The sequence below is a fragment of the Petromyzon marinus genome, chromosome 47 (assembly GCF_048934315.1).
Source record: "Petromyzon marinus isolate PM22_M1 ecotype Great Lakes invasive population chromosome 47, UKy_Petmar_22M1.pri1.0, whole genome shotgun sequence".
In the NCBI taxonomy this organism is placed as follows: Eukaryota; Metazoa; Chordata; class Hyperoartia; order Petromyzontiformes; family Petromyzontidae; genus Petromyzon; species Petromyzon marinus.
The window spans coordinates 10,542,928-10,570,509 of NC_133713.1; the positions used below are offsets into that span (position 1 = coordinate 10,542,928).

Here is a 27,582-nt window from a genome sequence, read left to right on the forward strand (position 1 = left end):
CACATCACCACACCATCACACAGAGTGCACATCACCACACCATCACACACAAGAGTGCACATCACCACACCATCACACACAGAGTACACATCACCACACTATCACACACAGAGTACACATCACCACACCATCACACAGAGTGCACATCACCACACCATCACACACAAGAGTGCACATCACCACACCATCACACACACAGAGTGCACATCACCACACCATCACACACACACAGAGTGCACATCACCACATCATCACACACAAGAGTGCACATCACCACACCATCACACACAAGAGTGCACATCACCACACCATCACACACACAGAGTGCACATCACCACACCATCACACATACATAGTGCACATCACCACACTATCACGCACACAGAGTGCACATCACCACACCATCACACACACAGAGTGCACATCACCACACCATCACACAGAGTGCACATCACCACATCACCACACCATCACACACAGAGTACACATCACCACACCATCACACACAGAGTGCACATCACCACACCATCACACACAGAGTGCATATCACCACACCATCACACACACGAGTGCACATCACCACATCACCACACCATCACACACAGAGTGCACATCACCACACCATCACACACAGAGTGCACATCACCACACCATCACACACATACAGAGATCACATCACCACACCACCACACACAGAGTGCACATCACCACACCATCACACACATACAGAGAGCACATCACCACACCATCACACACAGAGTACACATCACCACACTATCACACACACAAGAGTACACATCACCACACCATCACACAGAGTGCACATCACCACACCATCACACACAAGAGTGCACATCACCACACCATCACACACAGAGTGCACATCACCACACCATCAACACACACACAGAGTGCACATCACCACATCATCACACACAAGAGTGCACATCACCACACCATCACACACAGAGTGCTCATCACCACACCATCACACATATATAGTGCACATCACCACACTATCACACACAGAGTGCACATCACCACACTATCATACATACAGAGTGCACATCACCACACCATCACACACACACACACGAGTGCTCATCACCACACCATCACACATACATAGTGCACATCACCACACTATCATACATACAGAGTGCACATCACCACACCATCACACACAGAGTGCACATCACCACACCATCACACACATACAGAGAGCACATCACCACACCATCACACACAGAGTACACATCACCACACTATCACACACACAAGAGTACACATCACCACACCATCACAGAGTGCACATCACCACACCATCACACACAAGAGTGCACATCACCACACCATCACACACACAGAGTGCACATCACCACACCATCACACACACACAGAGTGCACATCACCACATCATCACACACAAGAGTGCACATCACCACACCATCACACACAGAGTACACATCACCACACCATCACACACAGAGTGCTCATCACCACACCATCACACATATATAGTGCACATCACCACACTATCACACACACGAGTGCTCATCACCACACCATCACACATACATAGTGCACATCACCACACTATCATACATACAGAGTGCACATCACCACACCATCACACACACAGAGTGCACATCACCACGCCATCACACACACAGAGTGCACATCACCACACCATCACACACAGAGTGCACATCACCACACCATCACACACAGTGCTCATCACCACACCATCACACATACATAGTGCACATCACCACACCATCACACACAAGAGTGCACATCACCACACCATCACACACACAGTGCACATCACCACACCATCACACACACACAGAGTGCACATCACCACATCATCACACACAAGAGTGCACATCACCACACCATCACACACAGTGCTCATCACCACACCATCACACATACATAGTGCACATCACCACACCATCACACACAAGAGTGCTCATCACCACACCATCACACATATATAGTGCACATCACCACACTATCACACACAGAGTGCACATCACCACACTATCACACATACAGAGTGCATATCACCACACCATCACACACACGAGTGCACATCACCACATCACCACACCATCACACACAGAGTGCACATCACCACACCATCACACACAGAGTGCACATCACCACACCATCACACACATACAGAGATCACATCACCACACCACCACACACAGAGTGCACATCACCACACCATCACACACATACAGAGAGCACATCACCACACCATCACACACAGAGTACACATCACCACACTATCACACACACAAGAGTACACATCACCACACCATCACACAGAGTGCACATCACCACACCATCACACACAAGAGTGCACATCACCACACCATCACACACAGAGTGCACATCACCACACCATCAACACACACACAGAGTGCACATCACCACATCATCACACACAAGAGTGCACATCACCACACCATCACACACAGAGTGCTCATCACCACACCATCACACATATATAGTGCACATCACCACACTATCACACACAGAGTGCACATCACCACACTATCATACATACAGAGTGCACATCACCACACCATCACACACACACACGAGTGCTCATCACCACACCATCACACATACGTAGTGCACATCACCACACTATCATACATACAGAGTGCACATCACCACACCATCACACACAGAGTGCACATCACCACACCATCACACACATACAGAGAGCACATCACCACACCATCACACACAGAGTACACATCACCACACTATCACACACACAAGAGTACACATCACCACACCATCACAGAGTGCACATCACCACACCATCACACACAAGAGTGCACATCACCACACCATCACACACACAGAGTGCACATCACCACACCATCACACACACACAGAGTGCACATCACCACATCATCACACACAAGAGTACACATCACCACACCATCACACACAGAGTGCTCATCACCACACCATCACACATATATAGTGCACATCACCACACTATCACACACACGAGTGCTCATCACCACACCATCACACATACATAGTGCACATCACCACACTATCATACATACAGAGTGCACATCACCACACCATCACACACACAGAGTGCACATCACCACGCCATCACACACACAGAGTGCACATCACCACACCATCACACACAGAGTGCACATCACCACACCATCACACACAGTGCTCATCACCACACCATCACACATACATAGTGCACATCACCACACCATCACACACAAGAGTGCACATCACCACACCATCACACACACAGTGCACATCACCACACCATCACACACACACAGAGTGCACATCACCACATCATCACACACAAGAGTGCACATCACCACACCATCACACACAGTGCTCATCACCACACCATCACACATACATAGTGCACATCACCACACCATCACACACAAGAGTGCTCATCACCACACCATCACACATATATAGTGCACATCACCACACTATCACACACAGAGTGCACATCACCACACTATCACACATACAGAGTGCACATCACCACACCATCACACACACGAGTGCTCATCACACCATCACACATACATAGTGCACATCACCACACTATCATACATAGAGTGCACATCACCACACCATCACACACACACACACGAGTGCTCATCACCACACCATCACACATACATAGTGCACATCACCACACTATCATACATACAGAGTGCACATCACCACACCATCACACACACAGAGTGCACATCACCACACCATCACGCACAGAGTGCACATCACCACACCATCACACACAGTGCTCATCACCACACCATCACACATACATAGTGCACATCACCACACCATCACACATACAGAGTGCACATCACCACACCATCACACACACAGAGTGCACATCACCACCATCACACACAGAGTGCACATCACCACACCATCACACACAGAGTACACATCACCACACTATCACACACACAGAGTACACATCACACCATCACACACAGAGTGCACATCACCACACTATCACACACAGAGTGCACATCACCACACCATCACACACACACTGCACATCACATCACCACACTATCACACACAGAGTGACATCACCACACCATCACACACACGAACGCAGAAGTCCCTCTCGTCACGGCTCACTCATGCACAGCTCATTCTCACTCACATTTTCACACACACGCAGTTTACACTCACGCAAAACAACTCACAAAAACAACTCACACGCTGCTACACACGCCGCCATCTTGTGGTGTTGTGATCGAAACGTCGTGCTACTTTGTATTGTTTTACTGTTTTTATTTCTTGTACCTGCGTCACTTTACCGAAACACCCAAACAATGTGAACTCCTGCAGCTCACTCTGGACTGGTTTCGACATTCAGTGTCTCATCAGCAGAGCCAGGATTGCATGAGCCAGTGAACGACCCAAACTTGTTGTATTGCTCATGTGGAGGACCAGTTAGGGGAAGGAAGCGTGTTGATTAGAAGCTTTCGTGACTGCAGGAATCCACACTCTTGGGTTCTTTCGGTAAAGTCACGCGGGTATAAAATAAAACAAATCACGACGTTTCGGGCGCAACACGAGCGTCCGTCATGATAAAATAGCAAACGGAAATAGAAAAAAAAATATTAATCAAGTGCTGTTAGCGAGCACCTATGAAGGCCGGAATGGTACACATTGCTTCTACACGGAGCTCGAGGCGCTGTGACACGCGAGGACGACGACGACAACAACGACGACAACGGCGGCGGCGGAAGAAGAAGGGGAGGATGTTCGGTTGTTGTGAGGGGACATCGCCACGCGGTCCCCACCACACATGGCCGCCCTCGGGAACGTCACTACGCCACGGCGGCGGGGCTGTCGTCGCGGACTGACGCCCACCCACTCACGGTTAACCAATAGGGCGCGAGCGTCTCTTCCCGCGTGCCGCGCGTCGACCAATGGGGGAATTTAGTTACGGTGGGGGGGGGGGGTGTGTGAAGTTGAGGGGAGGGGCTGGAGGAGAGGGGCGGTGCGAGCGGTAGCTCACGCCACCATGGCGAGCGTGGCGTCCAGCCCCAATTTCGCGGTGGTTTGCTCGTTTCTCGAGCGCTACGCCGCCTTGCTGCGCCTGCCCGACTTCAACTTCGCCGAGCTCGAGGCTGCGCTCGACGACACTGACGAAGGTGCGGCCGTTTGCACGGTGGTTGTTGTTGTTTTGAGGGGGGCGGGAGGGAGGGGATGGGAGGAGGGGATGGGAGGGGGGGGGGTCATCCCAGCATTGTGTGCACGCGCGTGTCTTCTTTTCTTAAGCGAAATAAAGCGGCGCTTTATTTATATTTTACTACGGGCTCGGCAACGTTCGCGTTGTGTTGTTTTTTTTTAGTCCGTGGCCGATCTCTCTCCTCGCTCTCTTCTCAGATCCGCCTCCCCGCGCATTCTATTTACTAGCGCGGATGCGCGCGGCCGTCGGGTGGCTCGCGCAGCCGGGTTGGTTGGCGACCGCAGTGGCGCGCGCGATTGGTCGGCGTCGTCGAGTTTCCCGCCAGTTTTGACCAATAGCGAGCCTCGCGCGCCCGTGCACGGTGGGAAATGTAAAAGGGTCTCGGGTGCTGTGCACTTAATGGTGGTTTGGTGTGTGCAAAAAAATGATAAAGTGACGACAAAACTTGTTCGCATTATCTTGTACAATCTAAATATAAAACAAAAAAGTTTAACCGTGAATTGTCTGTGCCACGTTCACATTGCCACGCGTGTGTGTGTTTTTTTATCCCGCGGTAGTTTCTGTGCGAGACGTGTAGCTGCCACTGGGGTTTTTGCAGTGTTTTTTTATACCCTCAGAAGCCCTCCGCTTCACTACGCAGCCATCGATTTAATTTCATACACGTCCCTAATTTACCCAAACTAAAAAAAAACACAAACTCCCACAAGCAGTGGAGGGTGGGCACCCTCTTCGTGCAACGCCGCATCCGCCTGCCCGTTCGTATTGCCCGATGGTCATGCTTAGCAGGGCAGCAAGCATGGCGATAACGACGACGTGGAGGAGGAATGGCGATTCTTGGGGGGGAGTGGAGTCGTGTTTTCATCTTAAAAAAAACCTTCCCTCCATTGAGGGAGTGCAGCTCGCAGCCGCTACGTGGCGCTGCCACAGAGATGAGGGGAGCTTTGAAGGGAGATCTTTTGAACGTCGGAGTTGGGGGCGGCTGGATGCAAAACCCGCTTAAAACTTAACACGCGAGAGGCTGCAAGAAGTCCTGTTGTCAAGTGATGAGCACACATGGTTGGCCCACGTGGATTTTGGCTCGGGTGCAAGTCTCACGAGGGGACAATTGTGGTTATTAATAGCGCTCGGCTTAAGGGCTAAAGTTAGACTGGGGGGGGGGGGGGGGGGTAAAGTGATAGGTTCAGGTTGAGGTTGTGGATAAAGAGGTGATCCGAGATGTTTGCTTGGGTGAAGTTTAATGTCCGTGTTATTCGAGTCGTAGGGTTAGTGCTGAGGTTTTGGCTAAATTTAGGCACCGTTAAAGTAACAGCTGTGGTGCTCTGGTTTGTAGCATAGTGTTGGTTCTAGAAGTATATTTATCGTTGTGGACCAGGGGAGGGCTTTACTTGCCAGTGGGATAGCTCATGGCTTTTCGATGATGGTTGGTGAACGTGGATATATGATAGGTGTAGTGCTAGGGTTAAGGTTTAAAGTTGGTGTGGAAGATGCGGTTCTTGTGACTCAGGAATAGTACTTTAGTGCCAGGAGTAAGAGCGAAAGTTAAAGTTGTTAGGAGTGATAGAGTATTATTTATACGGTCAGATAGATGGTTAATCTTGGTTCTCGGAATAGCGGTCGGTGCTTGGGGAAAGAGCTAAAAACGTTAGCGTTGGTGAACGTTTATAAATATAGCGCGAGGGTTATGAGTGTTGCATTTTAATGTTAGATCTAAAGGTGGAGTTAGTGAGATTACTATCTAAAGGTTAGGGTACAATACTCTGTGAAAGTAATAGAGCTGTGCTCAGATTTAAGGTTAATGTTGATTCTCGTCATAGAATTATTTGCTTTCGTTAGGACTAACTTTATGAATGAAGACGTTGATATGGGGTAAGGTTCATGCTAAGGAAGGGGATGTACATTCTTTGGTTGGTGCTAGGGTTATGAACAATATTATTGGGGAGGGGTGATTGTGCTTAAGTGATGATTTAAGCTAGGGTTTGAGTTTTGATTTATTGATAGCAAAGGTAGACAATTGTAGATTTGATTAGTCGTCGGCTTTGGTATGATAATTGTAGCATAAAGGTTAGTGCTACAGTCAGGGCTAATTTTAGAGGATTATTTAATGAGGTTTATATTGAGGGTTAATAAAGTGCAATATTTATTCTCTAGCGCAGGCATTGTTGAAGTATCTCTTTTTATGCTGTGTGGTTTTATTTACGGGCCATTAATTTCACAATACAATATAAAGCATACCTAATGAAAATACGCACGTCATACAATGAGTACAATACAATATTTATCAAGAGAGAAATCAAACGTAAGCATGCTCAGGTGGGCACCGTGGTTTGCAGCTGTGTATGCTTTTGTGGGCCTTGCACACCAGTGGGGGGGGGGGGTGCTCGTAAGAGTAGAATCAGCCTCGGGGATCCCTGCTGTTGGCCACCATCAGCCCAGGCTCCCACCCGCGTGGGCCTTGCCCACCTGCACGGATACGTGGGGGTTTTGCTGCTGACGGTAGGAGGCAGAGAACGTGCACCTCGCGATTACCTTCTTCCGGGCACTCCATAGTTCAGGTTATTTAAAGTCCCCGTTATTGTGTTGATGGCCTTTTGTATGCCGACATGACTGTGTACGTTCGTGTAAAATGGATGGCGTTTACTGTACAACCTGATAGAGTGGTGAAGCTGTGTGATTTAATAGCTCTTTTTAAATTATTTGGAAAGACGTTACATTTCAGAAATGCGGTTTGTTTTCATAAGTTGCAGAGGTTTGTGACTTGCTGAAATGTGCTAAATGTTTATAAGACGAATGTTTGCCTTGCTATTTCAAGGACATTAAGGCGAATGTGAATTGGTTCTACTCCTGCGTCATTACCAGTTTCACCAATGCATGCAGCATAAATTTATTTGTCTCCCTTTAAACGAGCTATACGCATCTCAATTGAGTAACCTTACACAACCCCTCTTACACTCTCGGTTATTAATCATGCATAGACTGCAAAGGCTGTTGGATTAAAGAATTCATGTGGTGTCTGCAAGCAGATTTATACCTTACCCTTGTCGTGTGTATAGGTAGTAAATTAGTGGAGAATTCAGGACCAAGCACTGATGTGCAGTGGGGGAAACAGAGGCTGGTTAAAGACCTGCTGGGATGGAAATTTTAACAGGAAATAGAAAGGCAGCACAATTGACTGAACATAATAACTTTTGTTGCTGGCGCTCAGCGGGCCCTCTCGTCTTGCGGCCGTGAGGCCTGTTAGCGCCATCTGTGTAATTGGTTTTGCTTTCTCCTTTGTCGGCAGCCCCCAATGCCTTGGTGGAATTGCACTTGCGGCTGCTCAAGACGATGGGGCAGAAGGTGGCACGAGACCGATGGGAGAAACACCTGGCCAAGGTGGGCCCCCCCTCCTTTCCCTCCTGACCTACATACTGCCCCCAACCATGACCCGGCTCAAACCAAACGCCTATAATCGTGGCCATTATGTAGGCCTAGCTACAACTGAGCCTGTGTCAGTAGTCTTATCACACATTTACTTTTATCTAAGGTGTTGCAAAGAGTTATGTGCTCTACTTGTTTATCACTAATTGCATATAGATGTCGAAGTTTCTTATCAGTTTAACAGTCCACACAGTTGTTAATGTTCACACATCCGTTTAATAGGATGACTTTTTTGGCTAGGGTGGTGAGTCGACATCATCTAGCTTGTGGCTCCTGCATACTGGCCGCCAGCTGGAACGAAAACCCGGTCTGGGGTTCTTAACGTCGATTTTTCATTGATTGTCCCGCGACAGATGTGTGAAGATTTTGACAGCCCCCTTGCTTGGGAACTCAAGAACCTGGGATACCCCAAGATGAGCCAGGCCAACAAACTGATTCTGCTCAAGGTATCATTAAGTTGCTCCGTATATCTTTTTGGACTGTTGAGGCAAGTGGTATTAATTAGCGACCGCCTCTGAAGGCTGGCATGGTGCACGAAGGTGGTGATTGTGTGGCTGGCACAGCACAAAATAGGGTCATGTGGCGGGCACCATCCCAGCTTCATTTGTCTCCCCCATTGCTAATGTTTACACACCTCATCAGGTACTAATTTAAGGGTGAGATGACCTACGGAAGGCCCAAGACCAGGTCAGATATCACATGCTGCTTATGTTAACCATGGCAGGAAATAAAACCTAGGTGATTAGGTTCATCGTGCAGTGAACGTAACATTATGCTACCGCTCTACTCATGAGTGGATTGTACACCAACACATAGATATCCCCTATTCATCTTATAGACTGTTGTGTCAGTACTCTGTCCACCAAATTATTTAGCAATGAAATAGCATTTCTATTGGGAAGTCACTGATTTAGGCATTGTGAATTACAAATGTAATTTTTATTTGTTCTTACACACCGGTACCAAAGTTTAAATTATACAAATTGCTCATGGATGTAAACCGTGATAAGCATAACCCAAAGGTAATTTGAACAGGTAACCACTTTTCGTTAATTGTATATTGTTAACTATTAATGTAATTTTGTATTGCTATTGTAACTTTTTGACCCACCCCTACTGGACATTTGTAAAAAAAGCTTCATATCTCATTGGATTCCTCCAGTGTAATTACAGATTCTAACGAAAGATTATGATAATACTGATAATGCCCTTTCATTATCCAAGAAAGCCTGCATCTTTATACTCTTGTCAAGAATCGAAGTGGTTGGTCTCATGTGGCTATGAGCCGCACGTAATTAGTTCGGAGGGCTTTGTTCGACCTGTGGGTCGAAGGTTCCCCCCCCCCCCTTGTCTATCTAAATGGAGAGTCCTTTGCCTTCTCCCACCACTAACTGTGTTCCCCATGCCCTGTGCCCCCCACCGCCATGACCGTTTGCCAGTTCCTGTGTGAGACGCAGTTTGACGACAACGTGCGGTTCAAGGCGACGGTGAACGAGGAGGAAGCCGAGCTGATGCGGGTGCAGCCGCTCGGCCGCGATCGTCACGGCCTCGTCTACTGGATCCATACGGACGGGCATTTCAACACCCGCCTCTACACTGAGGAGCAGGATGACCTGGAGCAGTCATCCTGGAAGCTTTTGTCACGGCAAGTGGGGCCTGCCTGTGGCACTCGCCTCTCCCTAGATCATTTTCTCGCTTTCCCGATCGCTCCTTCACTCGCTTGCTCTTTCAGTCACTCGTTATCTCTCAATAACTCATGCACTCCCTCTATGACTCAATGTTCTCCCTCTCTCAATCAGTCACACCCATGATTGCTCACTCTCTGGGTTACCCATTCATTTGCGTACTCCGTTTATAACTCATTAATTTGATCGAATATGCTTCGTTCACATTTTTTTAATGAAGTGCCATACGTTTCAATAAACGCAGTTTTTTTTAAATCAATATACAAATTTACAGCCCTTTTCCAATTCACTGATGGATTAAGGTGGTGGTAGTGATGTTAAGAGTAGCTTTACATCTAGAAAGAGTAGCTTTAAATCTAGAAATGTTAAGAGTACCCATTCCACATTTGCAATGGTAAGTTACTCTATATTTGTAAGTTACAAAATGGGACCCTTTTTCCAGTATCAAAGTTAAGATGTTCAAACACCAAATAGAAACTTGTTGCAAGGAATCAAGTTCGTATTAACCACACGTACTTGTTGTGAACATGCAAACAAACATGCTCTGATAATATATGCATTGTACTTGAACCTGATTGGCCTACACCAGAGACAGCTTTCTTTGGGCCCAGTCTCACCATGTCACTTAGGGTAAAACCTATTCTTGTTTTTTTTCATATTTTTAAAGTTATTTAACATTGGAAAGCCCAAGTGTTTCTGTGTAAGTGTTGTGGGGTGTGGTTAGTGCATTGTGATACATATCTGGTCATCTGGCTTTGATTCCCAACCACGGTTAACATCAGTCGTGATTATCAGAACTGATCCTGGGCCTCACTTAGGTCAACTTAGCCTTAAGTGAACACCTAGTACAGTGTAGATATCAGTACTGGGGAGACGGCTGGGCAAGGTGCTTACCACACCTCACCCTCATGAAACGTGTTGGCCTGCATAGGTGCTCAATAACAGCACTTGCTGCTACAGTCTGTTCAAGGCTATACGGGGCACCTTTTTATTTATGTTACTGAGGTGTGGTATTATCTTAGTTTGTACCAACACAAATCTGCATTCATTCTTGCGCTCACCACTGTTTTTTTATGTCCAAGTGTGGAAACTTCTACCAGGGTGGGAAAGCTTCACAATCATTTTATAAAAGTAATCTTTCTACTTTTTCCTCCTTTGTGTTGCATGAAATAGGGAATAAGAAGTCCAATATAGGATGAAACGTTTTAATTATAATTGGAGCATTCTGTAACTTCCCTGTAATGTGCAGATTTGTACTGTTTCTCAAGGTTTGATAGGCCCAACATTGGTAAAGTGCAAATACAATGAATAACTCGATATTAGTGACTTGGATTTTTTTTTATAAATGATTGCCTTTAAGTAATTCGCCATGATTTAACAGTTTAACAGGCATGTGCTGATGTATTTGTTCATCGATCAAAATCTATGTTTTACTTACTTTGCAAGCATTGAAATAATGCGTGACAGTTATTTACCATTAATGCAAATGTTATGTATATTCTATTACATGAAGACATTCAGTAAACAAAATGACAAACAACAAAAACATAAAGTTAGAAATGAGATAGTGAAAAGTAAACAATACAACCGTGATACCTGGATTTTGATGATTCGTCATATTTATGCGTAGAGAAGCCGTCCCATGCCTGTTGTTTAATTTTAAACTTAACGTGAATGTCATGTGCACCAATTGAACACTCGCACTGATGGAAAAACAATTAAATTATTGCCAAATTGTGTGCAAAGATGCATGAGGAGATTGCACACTGGGAAATTGTGTTGACAAAGGGAGAAATGCACGGATCGCAGAGCAAAGACAAATGAAGAGACGTCGTATTCACTGCGATGAAACGCAAGCGGGTTTGAGCGCAACGCATCGCGAGAAGAGATGATGGTCGAGAGTAATGACACTGGCTGCGAGATTGAGGAAACGCAGCTGAGAAAATGTCCACCACGGAGATGGAGGGATAAAATCCACTCGGGTGCAGCACCTAGATAGATTGTCACTCACGCAACTGAGAAATGCACATTGCTTGGGTAGGTAAAAAAAATTCTGATGAGATGTATGCTTAAGTTAAACATGAATTATGCACTTGGGGAGCTGAATATATGGCGCTGCATATACCGACAGGTGGCAGCTGCGTTGCTATGGCAACCTGCTGGATGGAGGGAGAGGGCATGTCAGAACAAGTGATGTCACTCAAGATCTGCAAGATTACTTGGTCATGTGACAGGAAATTATGTCATGTGGAGATGATGTCATTACTGGCCCTTGCCTGTTGTCAATGGAGGCATCTATCTGGCAAGCGAAACGGTAGTTGTTAACTGACCTTGCAGTCATCTGGATGTATTTGCCTTCTATATGTCAAACAAATCCTGGATTCCTTATTGTGATTAGTATTGGTACAGACGGTAAATATAACTCAAGTGTGTGAAGGTCATTATCACAATACAAAAGGTACATCACAGGTATTTATTTAATGTATAACCATGTCAGAGCCCCATTGAGACATCTCTTTTGCAAAGGCAACCTCGGGTGCAAATGAAACTACAGTATAAAATAATTATTGCATTAAAGTGACCCTAAACATAACGATCGAGATGAGATTAAACACATTGTTTCTCAGCAATATAATTAGGAAGAAAATGTACAAGAAGAAAATGTATTTATAGTGACACATAAATAATCAGACCTATCATGAACTTAAAAATACAATTTCACTGCAGTGAGGATCAGAACTTCAATGATAATTTTTCCATCCATGTTGGACAGCCCAGGACAGCTTGGAAACGTAATGTATGGTTGAGTTTTCAATTCTAAACCAATGAGACACCAGAATTCTCGAGTGGGTTACATTTGCATCCGAAAGTATTTTCCTGCTGCACATTGATGGTTTTTCCAGTTTCCATTATTCAATCTGCAATTCTGAATGGCCACTATCCCACAGTAATTGTTTTAATTAGATTTGAATAAAGATATTTTGATGGATTGCTTCCAGCTGTATCTGTTTCCTGCCGTTGAGTCTGCAGCAGCTGCACTCAGCTCTGTGGCTGCCTTTTCCCAGCTGCCATTGTAACTAGCAAACACACCTCTGAGAGAATGACACAGCCAAATATTCTTCTTGCATTTGCTGTCAGGTCTATATCCAAATTACCTAAATACTTTATTTTCACATGACTGCATTAAATCGGCCTTTTCATTACTCCATCCAGCTGCTGCAAGGGGCAATTCTGGACATTGTGGACCACTTTTTTGTTAGGTAGCACAGCTGTCTCATGTATGGGTGGTGTGTGTACCAATCTGGGACATCTGTTTTCAAAAATTTACAGCTGCGTGCCATTCTATTAAGTCAGGTGTGCTCTGCAGGCTTATGTACCAATGTTTTATGGTCTCTCGTGGTTCCGGTGCACTGCAGAAATCGCGAAGGCTTGGCTGAAGTTCTGCAGGGGCTTAAGTTGGCGGTGAGCGGGGGTGCCGCTGGCCAGGAGCAGAACAGCCCCTCCTGCAGCAGCTCTGACACAGAGGAGCCAACCAAACTGCCGCCCCCTTACACGAGTGAGACACTGTCCATTGCTTGAACCTTGATGTGTCTGTGGGTTGCCTACATATTGATTAATTGGTTAAAATAACATTTTAGGTTAACGATACATGAATCGGAACGTGTGTCACAATTTTTTATTTACAATGTGAAAATCGTCACGCAACATTTTCTAACATAACAGGTACAGCGGTCTCTTCAGTGTTTTGCATACGGTGCATTGACTCTTGTCTTCTTTACTGTGGCACCAGCGGCTTTCAAACTAGGGCAGAAGATGAAAGAAAACAAAGCGGAGACGGGCGACAGTGGTGGGAAAAAGTTGGAGGAGGGGGAGGATGAGGAGGAGGAGGAGGAGGTGGCCCCATCCAAGAAGGAACGGAGCGAGGTCGGGGAGACAAAGGGGGGTGGTGCCTCTGGTTCTCCCGAGGAGGCGGAGGATGAGGAAGACTCGTCGCTCATGAAGGAAGCGGTGATCAAGCTGGAGCGCCTGGATGACACGATGCTGGAGAAGCTGTCGCAGGACACCTGCAAGGAGGAGACGCAGGCCAAGCTGCCCGTGAAGAAGCGCGAGCTGCGAATGCCCACTGAGATTTCCCCAGACGCACGGCCCTCAAAATCCGACGTGGACGGAGAGGCGCAGGCGAGCGGTGCTGATGCCGGTGGCGAAGGAAAGGGGGTGGCCTCAGAAGGAGGCGGCGGTGGTAGCGGTGGCGGCGGTGGTGGCGCGCAAGGCACCGCCGAAGGAGAGGCGGAGAATGGGCAGAATGGAGAGTTGGGCCGCAATGGAGGTGGTAGCGGCGGTGGTGGCAGCGGTGGCGATGATGTCTCAAAGGGCGGCTCGGTGGCACACAAGAGTGACGCGGAGAAAGACGGCGAGGACACTGCTGCCGCGCCCACGACCAGGAAACGCGGCACCTCGGCCACCCACGCCGACAGGGTCAAGGATGCCGAGAAGGGCGACTCGGAAGCAGTGGCGGGCGACCCCAGCAAAGTGAACGGGCAAGGCAGCCCCAGGCGCATCACGCGGCAGAGGAAGGCCGCCTCTGAGGAGGCTAAGAAAGCAGAGGAGAAAAGCAGCTCGGAGGAGAAGGTGCGTTAAGGCCGCTTCTTTCGGGCTTCGATAAAACTTCGATAAAACTTCGATAAAACTTTTGTTTCTTACAGCACCCTGTTACAGCAGGGGTGTGCAACCCCTGGTCCTCTGGGGCCACAGTTTATTCTGGTTTTTATTTATCTAATTCATCGAGCGATTAATTGAAATAATTATTTTATCGAATGAGACCATTTTTATTGTTGTCAGCTGTTAAGCAATTGGAGGTTTCAAGTTATCAGCATATTCAGGTTTGTGGCATTCGAGGAGCAGAATTGCGATATAAATCAAATAGATTTATTGTACTTATACTGCTAGTGTCCTGCACTGTCTTATATGAGTTGGAATTCGTATTGAGGAGAAAATAGAGTAAATCAATTGCAGGTAAGCATGTATTCATGGTACTGCTTTGACATCACTAACACGATGTGAATGCTTTGAAATAATTGTAAACTCATCTTCAAGATAAGTGATTTGTCTTCCGTTCAGGAATGTGTCATCCCGCTTTTCACATCGACCAATATGTGTTGGGTCTGTGCATGGGAGTTACTCGGTGAATGGTTCTAATTGTCACGTGGTTAAAGCTGTTGCTGTTTTGCATGTGCAGGGGAGCAGCGGGGAGAGCGAGGGCAACGATGATGGCGGTGAGGAGAGCCAGGAAGAGCCCTCGGAGGGCGCCAACATTGACGACTCGTGCAAGCGCTGTGGGCTGTCGAGCCACCCTGAGCTGGTGAGAACACGACACACCTGCTGCCATATTTATTTATTTATGTAGAACTAATTTTGCACCGTACGTAGCCAATCGAGAGGTGCGGGGGAAGGACAATAAGTGGTGGTGGTGACGTCACCACATTGCCTGTGCCAGGCTCGGTGCACTCTGATGCCACTGAAATGTCAAAGGGTTTCCCAGGTGCTATTGATTGAGATAACTGGCAGTTACGCCACCTGCTCTCCCCACTGGCAACTTATTGCTGCTCATTCTTGTGAGTGTAGCTCCTGCACCCATCATTGTTGTTGGAGGGTGGCTACCTCCCAACAGCCCAGTAGCATCCTTCACGAGCCTCCTCCATAGAGGCGGATATTGACACCGCTGGTACCAGTTTTTAACCCTTGGCTAACATTTTTCTATCATTGAATGAATTATATGAAATAGGTTATTCCTACGTATTTTGAGCATATGATTGGTTTTAATCAAGGAATAATTGTGGAATAACAACATCATGTTTGGAGATGATGGTAACAGTGATGGAGAAGAAACATGTAATCCTATTAAAACGAATTACAGCGATGACGATGTTGAAAACACTGATGTTAATAACTATGCAATGTGTGCAGATCCTGCTGTGCGATGGCTGCGACGATGGGTACCACACTGCGTGCCTCCGTCCCCCGCTCATGCTCATTCCTGACGGGGATTGGTTTTGTCCATCCTGCCAGCACGTAAGCACCTTCTCTTCCATCTGCACCACCACTCTTATTTCCTGGGCGACGCCATTCCTCTCTGCTGCTCACTTTACAATTCAACACGACTGTGTTATGTAGAGCTCAGCTGTCCAATTATTTAAATAATTTGGTTACTGATTATTGGTTTCATTTTACTTGACAGTGGATAATACAGAAATCATTGCGAGTAAAAAAGTCTCACCTATTTAATTCTTATGAATAACGCTATTGCGTTTGACTCCTGGTGTGCTCCCTAACTTGCTAATTCATCTGAAAAATATAATCCTTTTCTCCACACACTCATTATTGAGATGCTATTACATTCAGAGTCTTCATTAATTCAAACTGCATTATAGTTTTTCGTGAAATACATTTTTACTTTTGTCCTCTGCAAGTCCTCTGATGTGATTTGAGTTACGCCGTAAATTGAGGCAGAGTCACGGCAGTGGTTGACTGTGCTGCGTTGCCTCCACTACCCCTCTACTCCCCTCAATACCGAGCAGAAGAAGCTTTGTGAGAAGATGGAAGAGGAGCTGAACCACCTGGACAGGATGGTGAAGAAGAGCAATCGTGCACAACGCAGGTAATGGCTGCGTTCCCAACCCACTGACACTTCGTCGCGGTTTTGGTTCTGCCTTGTCTTCCGACACGGCTCAGTTCAGGCTTGAGCTGTTCCGTTGCTTTCGAAGATGCCCAAGCGGCTCGGCCATAGTTTGGCTCGGGCTCAGCTCATTGGAATCCAGGGCATGGCTGTAAGACAATGATCAGAGCCTGCTGAAATAAAACTACGTGCCGGAGCACGGTGCCATTTATTTACTCGCAATGTGTTCTGATGCATTGTCAATATTCAGGGTTATGATTCAATTAACACAAATCTTGCGATTGTTGTTTGTATCATGTCTATATTGTTTAAACGTGTATTAAAATAAACTGTCAGTGCTTTTAGCCATGTACCAGTCAAGCAAAACTTGGCCCGTGTATTACACAATCCTTTTTGCGTTACTTTGTTTTAATAATACTCTGATTTCCTGACATTTGTGCTTAATCTGATTCAAATTCACAACAGTGTTTTTTGGTTTTATTTTCTGTCTTTGCAGAAAAGAGATGCTGACTTATGTTGGGATCAGCTCGGAGAATATCCTCCCACGCAAGGCAAGTTTTAACGTATGTACAGCTGTTACAGAAATTCTATTTGCATTCGCAAAGTATCCGTTTGTCATGCACAGTAATAGAGTTATATTGTAATACTCGGTCAGTTTCCAGCGTGTCTTTTTCTTGGAACGTGTTTTTTGTTATTCGTGGGATTTTCCAACACTTTCTTTTTGCGCCCTTGTTATAGAGATACTTACACAGCAATCTCATAACAATGAAACTGAGCAGCATCGTCAAACTCTCCTTCTGAGTTCCCAATGCTTTGATTTTGTTTCCAAAATTCTGGTGTTCTGCCGAATCATGTTTTGAACATTGTGAAGTTGTAATTATGGTCAAATTCCTGTGACAATACTAAGCATCGTCTGCTTCAGAGTGGACATCAAATATGCCCCGACATCATTCACATGCATGCCACCGTCAGGGTCCAAATTTACCAAGTATGAAAATCACTCAATTGGGATTAATAACGCGACTAATAATTTTAATTGTAGCAGGTAAGGCCCACTGAGCTATACAGCTCTTTTTTTCAGAAGTGACCTGGCCTCAAATAGTAGCTCAATGAAGTGGCTTATCATGTGGAAGTTTATAGCAGCCAAATACTCTAAACACATGTATCTAAATGTGGAGGGTAGAACTGGAGGACGTAGAGAAAAAATCCACACTACCATGGGGAGAAGATCCAAACTCCAAATATACAGGCTTGGGCACCACATCGCTCAAAGGGATGATTGCTGATTGTCAAATATAACGATAGTGGTAGCCAAGGGATGGAACACGTCTGACAGCACGCCCACTGAGCGATGAAAGCAGATCCGCGTGTAGGTGCTCGGTGAATTATTACATCGCAGGATCATAAGAGTTGGTAACGGCTTGGGGAATCTTTCATCCTGTAGTGGACTGATGAATGATGATGATGATGAAGGTGGTGATGTTTGACATGAGGGTTTTTGTAAGCCACATGTTGGGCTTGTGAACATGATGCCAACTGGTGAGTAGTCGGTACAGGACGACGAGGACGAGGAGCCGGTCGGGAGGCAGCGCCTGGAGCGGCGGTCGAGTCGCGCCCGCAAGGCGGTGAGCTACGAGTACAAGGAGTTCGACGACGCTATCATTACCGCCATTGAGGAGGATATCAAGGAGGTTAAGGGTGAGCCTCTCCTGCCGCTTCTGACCGTGTGCTATTGTCATTGAATCACTGCGCTGATGGGCTATTTACTGTGATGTTCAGGAATTATATCTGTCTGTTCTGAGGAAGCATCACATGTTTTCACGAACACTGCAACACCTAAACTAATTTTTACTGAACTTACCACACAGATTACCAATGCCAGATCTGTATTGCTTTTGGGAAAAAATTCCAGCAACTATATTTGAAAAGGTTTTTTTTATAAATAAGTGTATCGGTACGGTATGGGCTAGTGCATGAGAATGCATGGCTGTAATTATGTATACCTGATATTTCTCCACACACGTTCGTGTATTTCTGGATGCACAAGTCAATTCCCCTCAAGTGTAGGCTTCCTTGATGGTTTGGGTCTTCAGTGTGTCAAGCTCGATGTTAACTTGTGAGTATTCTCACATTGCAGAAGCAAAGCGGAGGATGGCTATGGAGCAGGAAGCTGAGGATTCTGGGAAGGAGGAGGAAGATGAGGAAGAGGGCGGTACTGGCGGGGCCTCAGCGGCAGCAGCAGGCGCCGCAGCACCCGCCTCGGGCCCTGTCCACCGCGGCAAGGACATCTCGACGATCCTGCGTGCCAGCGGGCGGCACAGCGGGGAGTCGGATGACGGTGCCACGGCCGTCGCCGAAAAACCCAAGAAGAGAGCGGCGGACAAAAGCAGTGATGATGATAAGGACGAAGATAGTGACGAAGATGACAGGCGGCGCGGAATGGCACGTGGGCGTGGGCGCAAGCGGGCGCCCGCGAAGAGGAAGGCGCGGAGACTGACGGCCCTTGACAGCTTCGATGAGGAGAGCGAGGACGAGGACTACCAGGAGAGGTGCTGCACGTTGTCTTCGTTTTGTTAATACCCGCCAGCTTAGTAGGGAAGACACGACAATTCGTAAACTTGATTAAATGTTAACAATACTTTAGTTTAAAATTGAGTTGCTGTTCGTGACTAATTGATACATTTGGTTAACTGAAATATTAATTGGCATGTGAAATGCTTGTATATGTGATACATTTAATAATCATTTGGCTCGTCGTTTGATGAAGGTGCTTTTGACATAAATTTGGCCTCATTTACATGGCCTAACCCAAAAATCTATTTTCAATAATAATATTGTCTGGGAAAACCGATACGTGTTAAATAAAAACGTGTTTTGTTTCCCCCGTGCAGTGGCACCGAAGTGGAGGAGCCGGATAACTGGGTGGATGAATATGGCAGCGGTGACGCATCCTCGGGCTCGGACTACTGGCAGAGCTTGTCGCGGCGGCCGCGAAAGCCACGGACGGAGCCGACGCGGCGGAGTCAGAGGCTCAGGGGGCGGCCCATGGAGGAGGACAGTGGTGAGCGCCACCTCTGCCGCCCTCCCACCTGCCGGCGTCGGGATTCTGAATCCTTGCTGATTAGACACCGAATGTCGAAACTGGCCCAGAGAGTTTGCCTGTGTTTTGAACCAAATAATGCACTCGCAGAGGGCCCCGTGGACTGATGGGATCTGTGAAAGATAACTTAAATTTTTCATGTGGGTTGGACAGATATGTAAGGTAGGTGTGTTGTCTGCTTATTTGCTGAATCCTTGGTTGCATTTTTATACACAAAGATTTTGCATATGCATCATCACATATTTACCCTGATCAATTAACAGCCGACACTCAGTGCAGTATTTCCATGGTGTAATACATTTTCCATGTTAGTAGTGAGCGCCATATTACACGTGTTCACATATCTCACCTTTCTGCAATATCGTCGAATGTACAATTGAGTCTCATGATGCTGTACAAACAAATGCTCACAGAAGCGGATTATATAGAACTTCATCTGAGATATCTCAAGTTATGATTCACACAGAAAGGGCCAGCAAATATTTGCCTGCTCTGCCACGGAGTCATTTTTGTCTCATTACAAAGAAATATTTAAAATTCTCGGAGCTGGAATTTATCCAAATTACGTGCATAACTACCGTGTTTTTCCGCATACAACCCGCGGGGTATACCACTTTTTACAAACAAAACAAGACCCTGCGGGGTATATGGAGGTGCGGGCTACCCCAAAAATATTTTACATGTGTGACATGTCATGACTCGTTACATTTTTTCATGGTAGGACTATCCACTATGCAACACTTACCTTTGACTAAAGCACTTTGTTTACCGGCGACGGGAGAGCTGGGGGGAGGGAGAGGTGGGGGGTTGGAGGGCCGGGTAGAGCAAGGTCTGTGGCGGCGACGGGAGAGAAAGTGGGAGAGAGGGGTGGGGGCGAGGCAATGGCGTACCGTAGTGCTGCTATTGTCTGCGCAGTGCGCAATCTACCAGTGCTAAAACTGTACTTACCGTACTTATCTACCAGTTATGTGTTACTTATTTATTGGATATTTACTTGTGTTACTTATTTACTGTTTTAAGTTCACTCGTTTCCGGTTAGTTTGTTTTCTTTCTACACGTTATGATTTTAATGTTAACAATTGACAGTGGAATGTATTACAAATGTAAACTTCGTATTAATATGATGGAATTAAGCTGCTGTAACGACGTTAAAGATATGAATGCATGCGGGGTATATGGAGGTGCGGGCTATCTGAAATTTGTTTTACACAAAACGCTATTTTTGCGGGGGTATTTGCGTATGCGGGTTATATGTGGGAAGATACGATAAGTCAAATGTGATGGGATTAGATTTTAATGTAGTTCATTACAATTGAGAACCTCATTTTAATCACAGGCATCTGCATGGATTTGAACCCAGAATCTCATCTGGTACAAGCCCCGGACCTCTGAGCCACCTACCATGTGATTTTTAAGATGTAATTTAATAGTTAAGATTTACTTGGCCAATGTGGATGCTGTATGGTATCACAGTGGCAAGATATTAACTATGTCACATGATTATACAGGACGTCGTGGGTTCAACCCTGAAGCCTGTATATTTGGAGTTGCATGTTTTCCCCATGGTCGCTAGGTTTTTTCTCTGGGTCCTGTTGTTCCCTCCACATTTAGAATCAACATGCGCTGAGAGTATTTGGTTGCTGTCATTTCCCACATCATAAGCCACTTCATTTAGGTTCAAATTGTGGCCAGGTCGCTTGTGAAAAAGAGCTACATACCTCAGTGGACCTCGCCTGGTAAAATTTAAAAAGTTTATAGTTTATCAGTTCTTTTCTGTACGGGATATCATGGTTTCCTTGCATCTCACCGCAGACTTGGAAAGCAGCGACAGTGAGGTCGCGCGTGCCGCCCGCCGGGCCGGGAGGAACAAACGATCGGAGCGACGCACGGCTCCCGCCAGGAGAGGCACGCGGGGCAACAGGGCGATGGCTCGACGCAAAGGCGGCAGGAACGACTCGGACGCCAGCGAGTCGGACGCATCGCACAAGAGTAGCCCCGTGGTGGCGCGCCGGGCCAGGGCCACCGCCACCCCACGCAAGCGGCAGACCCGCTCCTCGGAGAGCCACGGTGACTGTCGCAATGCGCCACACGTGGCATTGCTGCAAGTGTTGTAGTGTACTGGCGACCACAGTAGGCGTCCCGCTGCAGTGCGCGTGCCACGTTAATGCGCCTGCGATAGGGACATGCGTTCCACGGTAACTGACACGTGCCACCGCGATGTGCTCGCCGTGGCAAACAAAGCCGACGACAATGCACGAGCCATAGGAATGTACAGGGCACGTGAAAGCGTCTACAATAACATGTGTGCCACAGTAACTAATGCAACACACTGTCACCTTGCGTCTGCCATGAGAATCGCCACATCGGCCATGGCACCAAGTGTGCATGTGCATTGGCACTGCATATCCACCTTGCGAGGTGCGTTAAGGTGGGTATGCAGTGCCAGTTACTCAATTGTGATTGCATAAAGCAATCGTCGTAATTACAACTGGCAGTCTAATGCCCGATTGCAGGTCGTACAGCTGCCACGCACGTGCCCTTTGAAATGTTTGAGGTAACATGTGATGAGACACGCCAGTATAAATACCGTTGTATAAAAAAAATATTGTGAACGCCCGCTCCACTCTTGCTCCCGCAGAGAGCGCCAGCTCAGCCAGCGAGCGCCCAGTGCGGAAACGCAGGAGGGCGGCACCAGCTGCACGGGCTCGTAGCTCTGACGAGGAGGAGGAGGAAGATGAGGAAAAGGCAGGTCAACGAGCCAAGCCTGCTGGGTCTCGGCAGCGGCGGGCTTCGGGCGCTGGCGGTAGTGCACAGCGACGTCAAAAACGGCCGTCGAGCGCCCGTGCCCCAGTCCGCACGCCCAAGCGCAAACGCGCTGCTCGGAGCGGCCGGACCACGACTGGCGGTGCCGGTGCCGGCAGCAGCAGTGAGGAGCACGGGGAGCACAAGGAGGGCAGCGGTGGTGGCGGCGGCGAGAGTGGAGAAGATGCGGACGAGGCGGCGATAGCGGCAGGAAAAGCGCAGCGTGCGCGGGACGCCCGGCCCAGGAGGCCCCGGCGGGCAGCAGCCGCTCGTGGCACAAAGGCGGCGGCGGCGGCGGCCTGCGACTCCTCCGGGGAGGACGAGGGGGCGCCACCGCCTCCCGCAAGGGCCTCGCGGCGCGCGGGCGCTACCAAGGAGGGCGGAGGCGGCGGTGACGACGACGAGGATGTGGCGGACGACCTCCTCGGGGTAGAGGATCTGGTGGACTATGTGACGGGAGAGTAGTGTAACGGCGGCGCGTTTTATTAACTGAAGAGAAATAGACAAAAACGAAGGTTGTGGTGGTGATGATGATGATGATGTCGATTTAGCCGTGATCACCGGGTCTTTGAGCAGCTGGGGCTGGCTTTGCCGAGCTCTTCTTAACGAGATTATTTTGGCTGGTTTTTCTATTCATGAAACTCCGACGTGTGATATTTGATCAGTTTTATTTCCTATTCGCCGACTTAGCCCTGTACAAAATTTGCTAAATTCCCGTAGGCGTGAAGTCATGAATAGGGTTCTGTACACATGCCCGCATAAAGCTCCCCCAATAGTCCCTTTCTGGTCAGGAGCCTTTTAATCATATAGGTAGTTGCTAGTTATCGCAGAATGAACGACCACGTGGCTTTTAAAAAGTCCCGCCGGTAAGTCATGATATGTACATGCGGTGTTGTGCATGTTTAAGCCTTGAAATTATCTGCTGGGTGGTGTTTGTGCACCGCTGAAAATGGATTGGTGTTGTGGTGAGATGATGCTTAAAAGACACGTGGTTGTGCGTCTGGTGTGTACATATAAACCTGGCCCTCTGCACTGCTATGTGTTGCTGATTACAACTTTTTTTACTTTTGCAGAATTACAGAGCAGATTTGGAACGATTGTGTTTAACCGTTTGTGCTTAACTTTGCAGAGGTCGCGCAAAGAGAGCAAATTATATTTGTGGGGAAAGTAATTCGGATGGAATGGCTATCGGAAGTGATAAAAATTGGACAGTGTGGTCTCATAGCATGGTGTTTGAGTGAACTGTTCTGTTTAAATGTTCTCTACTTTGTGTGTAACTTTGCATACGTGAAAACGCTAGGATGTCCAAATGACGGAGTTGTGTTTCCCACTTCCAGGGAAACAGGTGAAGCGTTCGCCAGATGCTGTGGCTGGTGTACAGAGGTGCATGGGACCGTGAGATGAAAAAGAGCTCCTTGCAGGACACATTGCTCCCCCACTGTCCATTGAGACAAAACCTGTGTGTGTGAAACCGAAAAGTTATTAGCGTTATTCATAGTTGCATTCATACTCATAAGCAGTTTTGAGAAGAAACGTGGAAAATATAAAAAAAACTTATATGTAACAACTTAGCCTAAAACTTTTTGGAAGTAAAGTGTGTCACTTATCCAAAGGTGGTCAGATGAAACAAAGTGTTGACTTGTTTGGACTCTATTGAACAGTGGTGGTTAAAAGTCCACCATACAGGTGTTTAAAAACCAAGTTGTCAACTTTTTTCATTGTTTATTTTTGGAAAGATTTAATTTGGTTTATTCTCATCGTTTTTTATCTGCACGCTTGTAGAGCAGAAACGCTTACAAATTGTTTTCTGTCACTGACGACTGCTTAAGTTGCAAATTAAAGCTTTTTACAGTAAAACGAAACAGTATGCCTTTAAGTAGTCACATGAACCACAGCTAGTGTCCCGTGTTATTACTGTATTGTAGCAACGATGTATTTATAACGAAGTGTCGCGTTATGATAGTAGCGATGCTGTGATGTCGGTATTCACGTGTCAACCCCTATGGATAATTCTTTTATATCCGTTTTAAATGTCCTCATGGAACATAAAGAGTTACACTGGCTGTGTCCTTTTGCGTGGTAGTAGCATCACCCCCCGCACTGCAAATAAAACCAGTCGTCAGCATTTTGCTTGCTTGATCCTGCCTTTTTGCCTGTGTTGGTGTGGTTTTCGTTCACTTCAGCTGTGTTTTTTTGTTATAACTTGATCCAGTAGTTTAAGGGCTGATGCATGTGTTGGCAAATGTGGCTTTTCCTATTTATTTATGAAAACGTGCCAATAAAATTTCCCAGCAATTTTTAAAGTTCCTTTGACATGGCAGTGGGGCGGAGTGGTGATGCAGGGGTTTGTGCCCTGCACTATAAACCCAACAACTTGAGTTTGATTCCTGGCGATGAACTGGTTCTGCACCCACCCCCTGCCCCCCTCTCCAAAAACCTGCACTGACCAGCCAGGTGAAGTAAGGTCCAACGACTAACTGTGGAGGCCTTCATCCAGCAGTGGATTGAGTTAAATTGGTGACATGGAAATATGTCGAGGAGAAATAGGAAATGTAAAGAAAGCAATTATCCGAATAAGCAGATGGCTGCCAATTGATGTTGCCTTTTTTCAGTAAGGTTGGCATGACATACAAGCATAAGTATTCGTACAATTAAACTATTTTACATTTGGACCAATATATACTTACACGGTGAAAATTGCCCATGTCACTGTCTTCAAAGTCCATTTGAAAAATGGGTGATTTCCCAGTGATTTTCTTAAATCAAACCTATGTTTACTAAAATTATTTTCCTTATTTGGGCATCACTCAACTGCTAAACATAACCTAGTCTCATCAGCCAGGTGTGGTCGTGTAAGCCAATACACCATGGCCTCCAGAACATTGGTGGAACACGTGGTATATCGACTGTTGGATGAGGGCATCCAGGTGTCAAAAAGTTCGTGGGGTTGACTGAACCAAACTTCACATTTCACCATGCTGGTCAGTGGGTTAGTGAAGATAAAGCAACCTAGAAGTGCACTACAATTGATTTTGCTGCACTACCCAAAACGGTGCCCTGCAACCTATAACACCTGTTATGTACGGTGTTTGCTCTTGGAACGATCCAGAACCCATTTCTGCTTAACTTCAGACCTGATGGTGAGATCGGATGCATTGCGGGTAATTTGGTCATACGGACCCATGATGTATAAATTGTGTTTCCTATAAAAGAATACAACCAATAAATTGTAAGTCCATGTCCCATTCCGGGGTAACTCAAACCAGCTCCAGAGTACTGTATTGCCATTCACGTGCTGGCGGTATCACCACTGTTGGCCATGATGTCCGGTAAGTCAGTGGTTGTTCTATGGATAGACGAGACCTGGTCAAATGAATGTGGAATTTCCACCCATCTATACCGTATTAGGTTTTATTCTTGAAAGTACAATATGTAATTTACTAAACGTGACAATTTAGTACAATATGTCCTCGGCAGGACACGTTGAGATGGAATTGGCCAAACATCTCAATGCAGAACCCACTCTTGCTTTCCTGGATGACTTAATAACATTAAGTACTGTAGGTACAGGCGAACAAAATATATATGCAAATACCTCTTCATATTTTGTAAATTTTGTTTATCAGGTCGAAAATATCCCGCCCCTCCCTAAGATGCAGTGATAGCCAAATACTGTTTGCGGGCCGTCTCGCAGTGGTGGGAGGCCTCATGTTGCCGAGTGGTATACAATTAAGTCGCGGGCTGTGTTTCAGCCCACCGGCTAAGTTAGCTACTGACCATGTGAAATGAAGTTCACTCCCTCGCCTAGCATACAGGAGGTCGTGGGCTCGATTCCGACCCTGACGCCTGCTGCTGTATATTTGCAGTTTGCATGTTCTCTTTCCTCGTGGTCGTGCGAATTTTTCTCCGGGTCCTCAACATTTAGATTCAACGTGCGTTTTATTAGTATTTGGCTGCAATACATTTACACGTGACGATACGCTACTTCGTTGAGCTATCGTTTGGGACCAGGTCGCTTCTGAAAAATAACCTTAAGAGTTCAATGGGCCTTACCTGATAAAATATGAAAACAGGCAACTTCACTAACCATTTTTCGTTCCTCCATTAAGACTAATCTATATTCAATAGCGTATCCCTCTACCAATTCCTTTCCTCGTCATTAAAACAGTCACCATCCTCCCTATTATCAGCCTTCCTTACCATCCTCCCCCTTCCAAATCTCGCCAGCCCTTCCTTTCCCTATCATCACCTTCCCTTACCACCCCTTCCCCTCCCCAACACTTAAACCCCGTCCCTTTTACCCCAACATTAATGTACCATTTATAATTGATCAAAGTCTTTATGAAATCGCTATGTACAGTATATTAAAAAAAATAATCCTAGCTAAGTCGCCGAACGTATAAAACTTGAGTAAAAGCCGCCCCACGTGAAATGGAGCGGGCGCCCCGCCCACACGTGGGCGCCCCTCCCCCACGCGGGCGCCCCGCCCACACGCGGGCGCCCCGCCCACACGCGGGCGCCCCGCCCACACGCGGGCGCCCCGCCCACACGCGGGCGCCCCGCCCACACGCGGGCGCCCCTCCCCCACGCGGGCGCCCCTCCCCCACGCGGGCGCCCCCGCCCCCACGCGGGCGCCCCGCCCCCACGCCCCCCACGTGCA

General features: G+C 47.0%; 1 protein-coding gene across 3 annotated transcripts; it reads left to right on the forward strand.

Annotated features, from left to right (window-relative positions):
• Window positions 1–5,023: 5,023 nt before the first annotated feature.
• Window positions 5,024–25,047, forward strand: RSF1 (remodeling and spacing factor 1). Of its 3 annotated transcripts, XM_032972111.2 has the most exons (16): window positions 5,024–5,207; window positions 8,526–8,617; window positions 9,016–9,108; window positions 10,102–10,307; window positions 13,764–13,903; window positions 14,138–14,976; window positions 15,584–15,706; window positions 16,312–16,416; window positions 16,923–17,002; window positions 17,517–17,583; window positions 18,568–18,718; window positions 19,158–19,569; window positions 19,912–20,081; window positions 21,933–22,187; window positions 22,759–23,351; window positions 24,260–25,047. In XM_032972111.2, exons 1-16 carry the CDS (start codon window positions 5,078–5,080, stop codon window positions 24,269–24,271), a joined length of 3,468 nt encoding a protein of 1,155 aa, XP_032828002.2. In that variant the 5' UTR covers window positions 5,024–5,077; the 3' UTR covers window positions 24,272–25,047. The 3 variants fall into 3 exon arrangements, with proteins under 3 accessions (XP_032828002.2, XP_032828000.2, XP_032828001.2); XM_032972109.2 differs by having other exon boundaries at window positions 22,759–25,047; XM_032972110.2 differs by having other exon boundaries at window positions 17,517–17,571; window positions 22,759–25,047.
• Window positions 25,048–27,582: the final 2,535 nt, after the last annotated feature.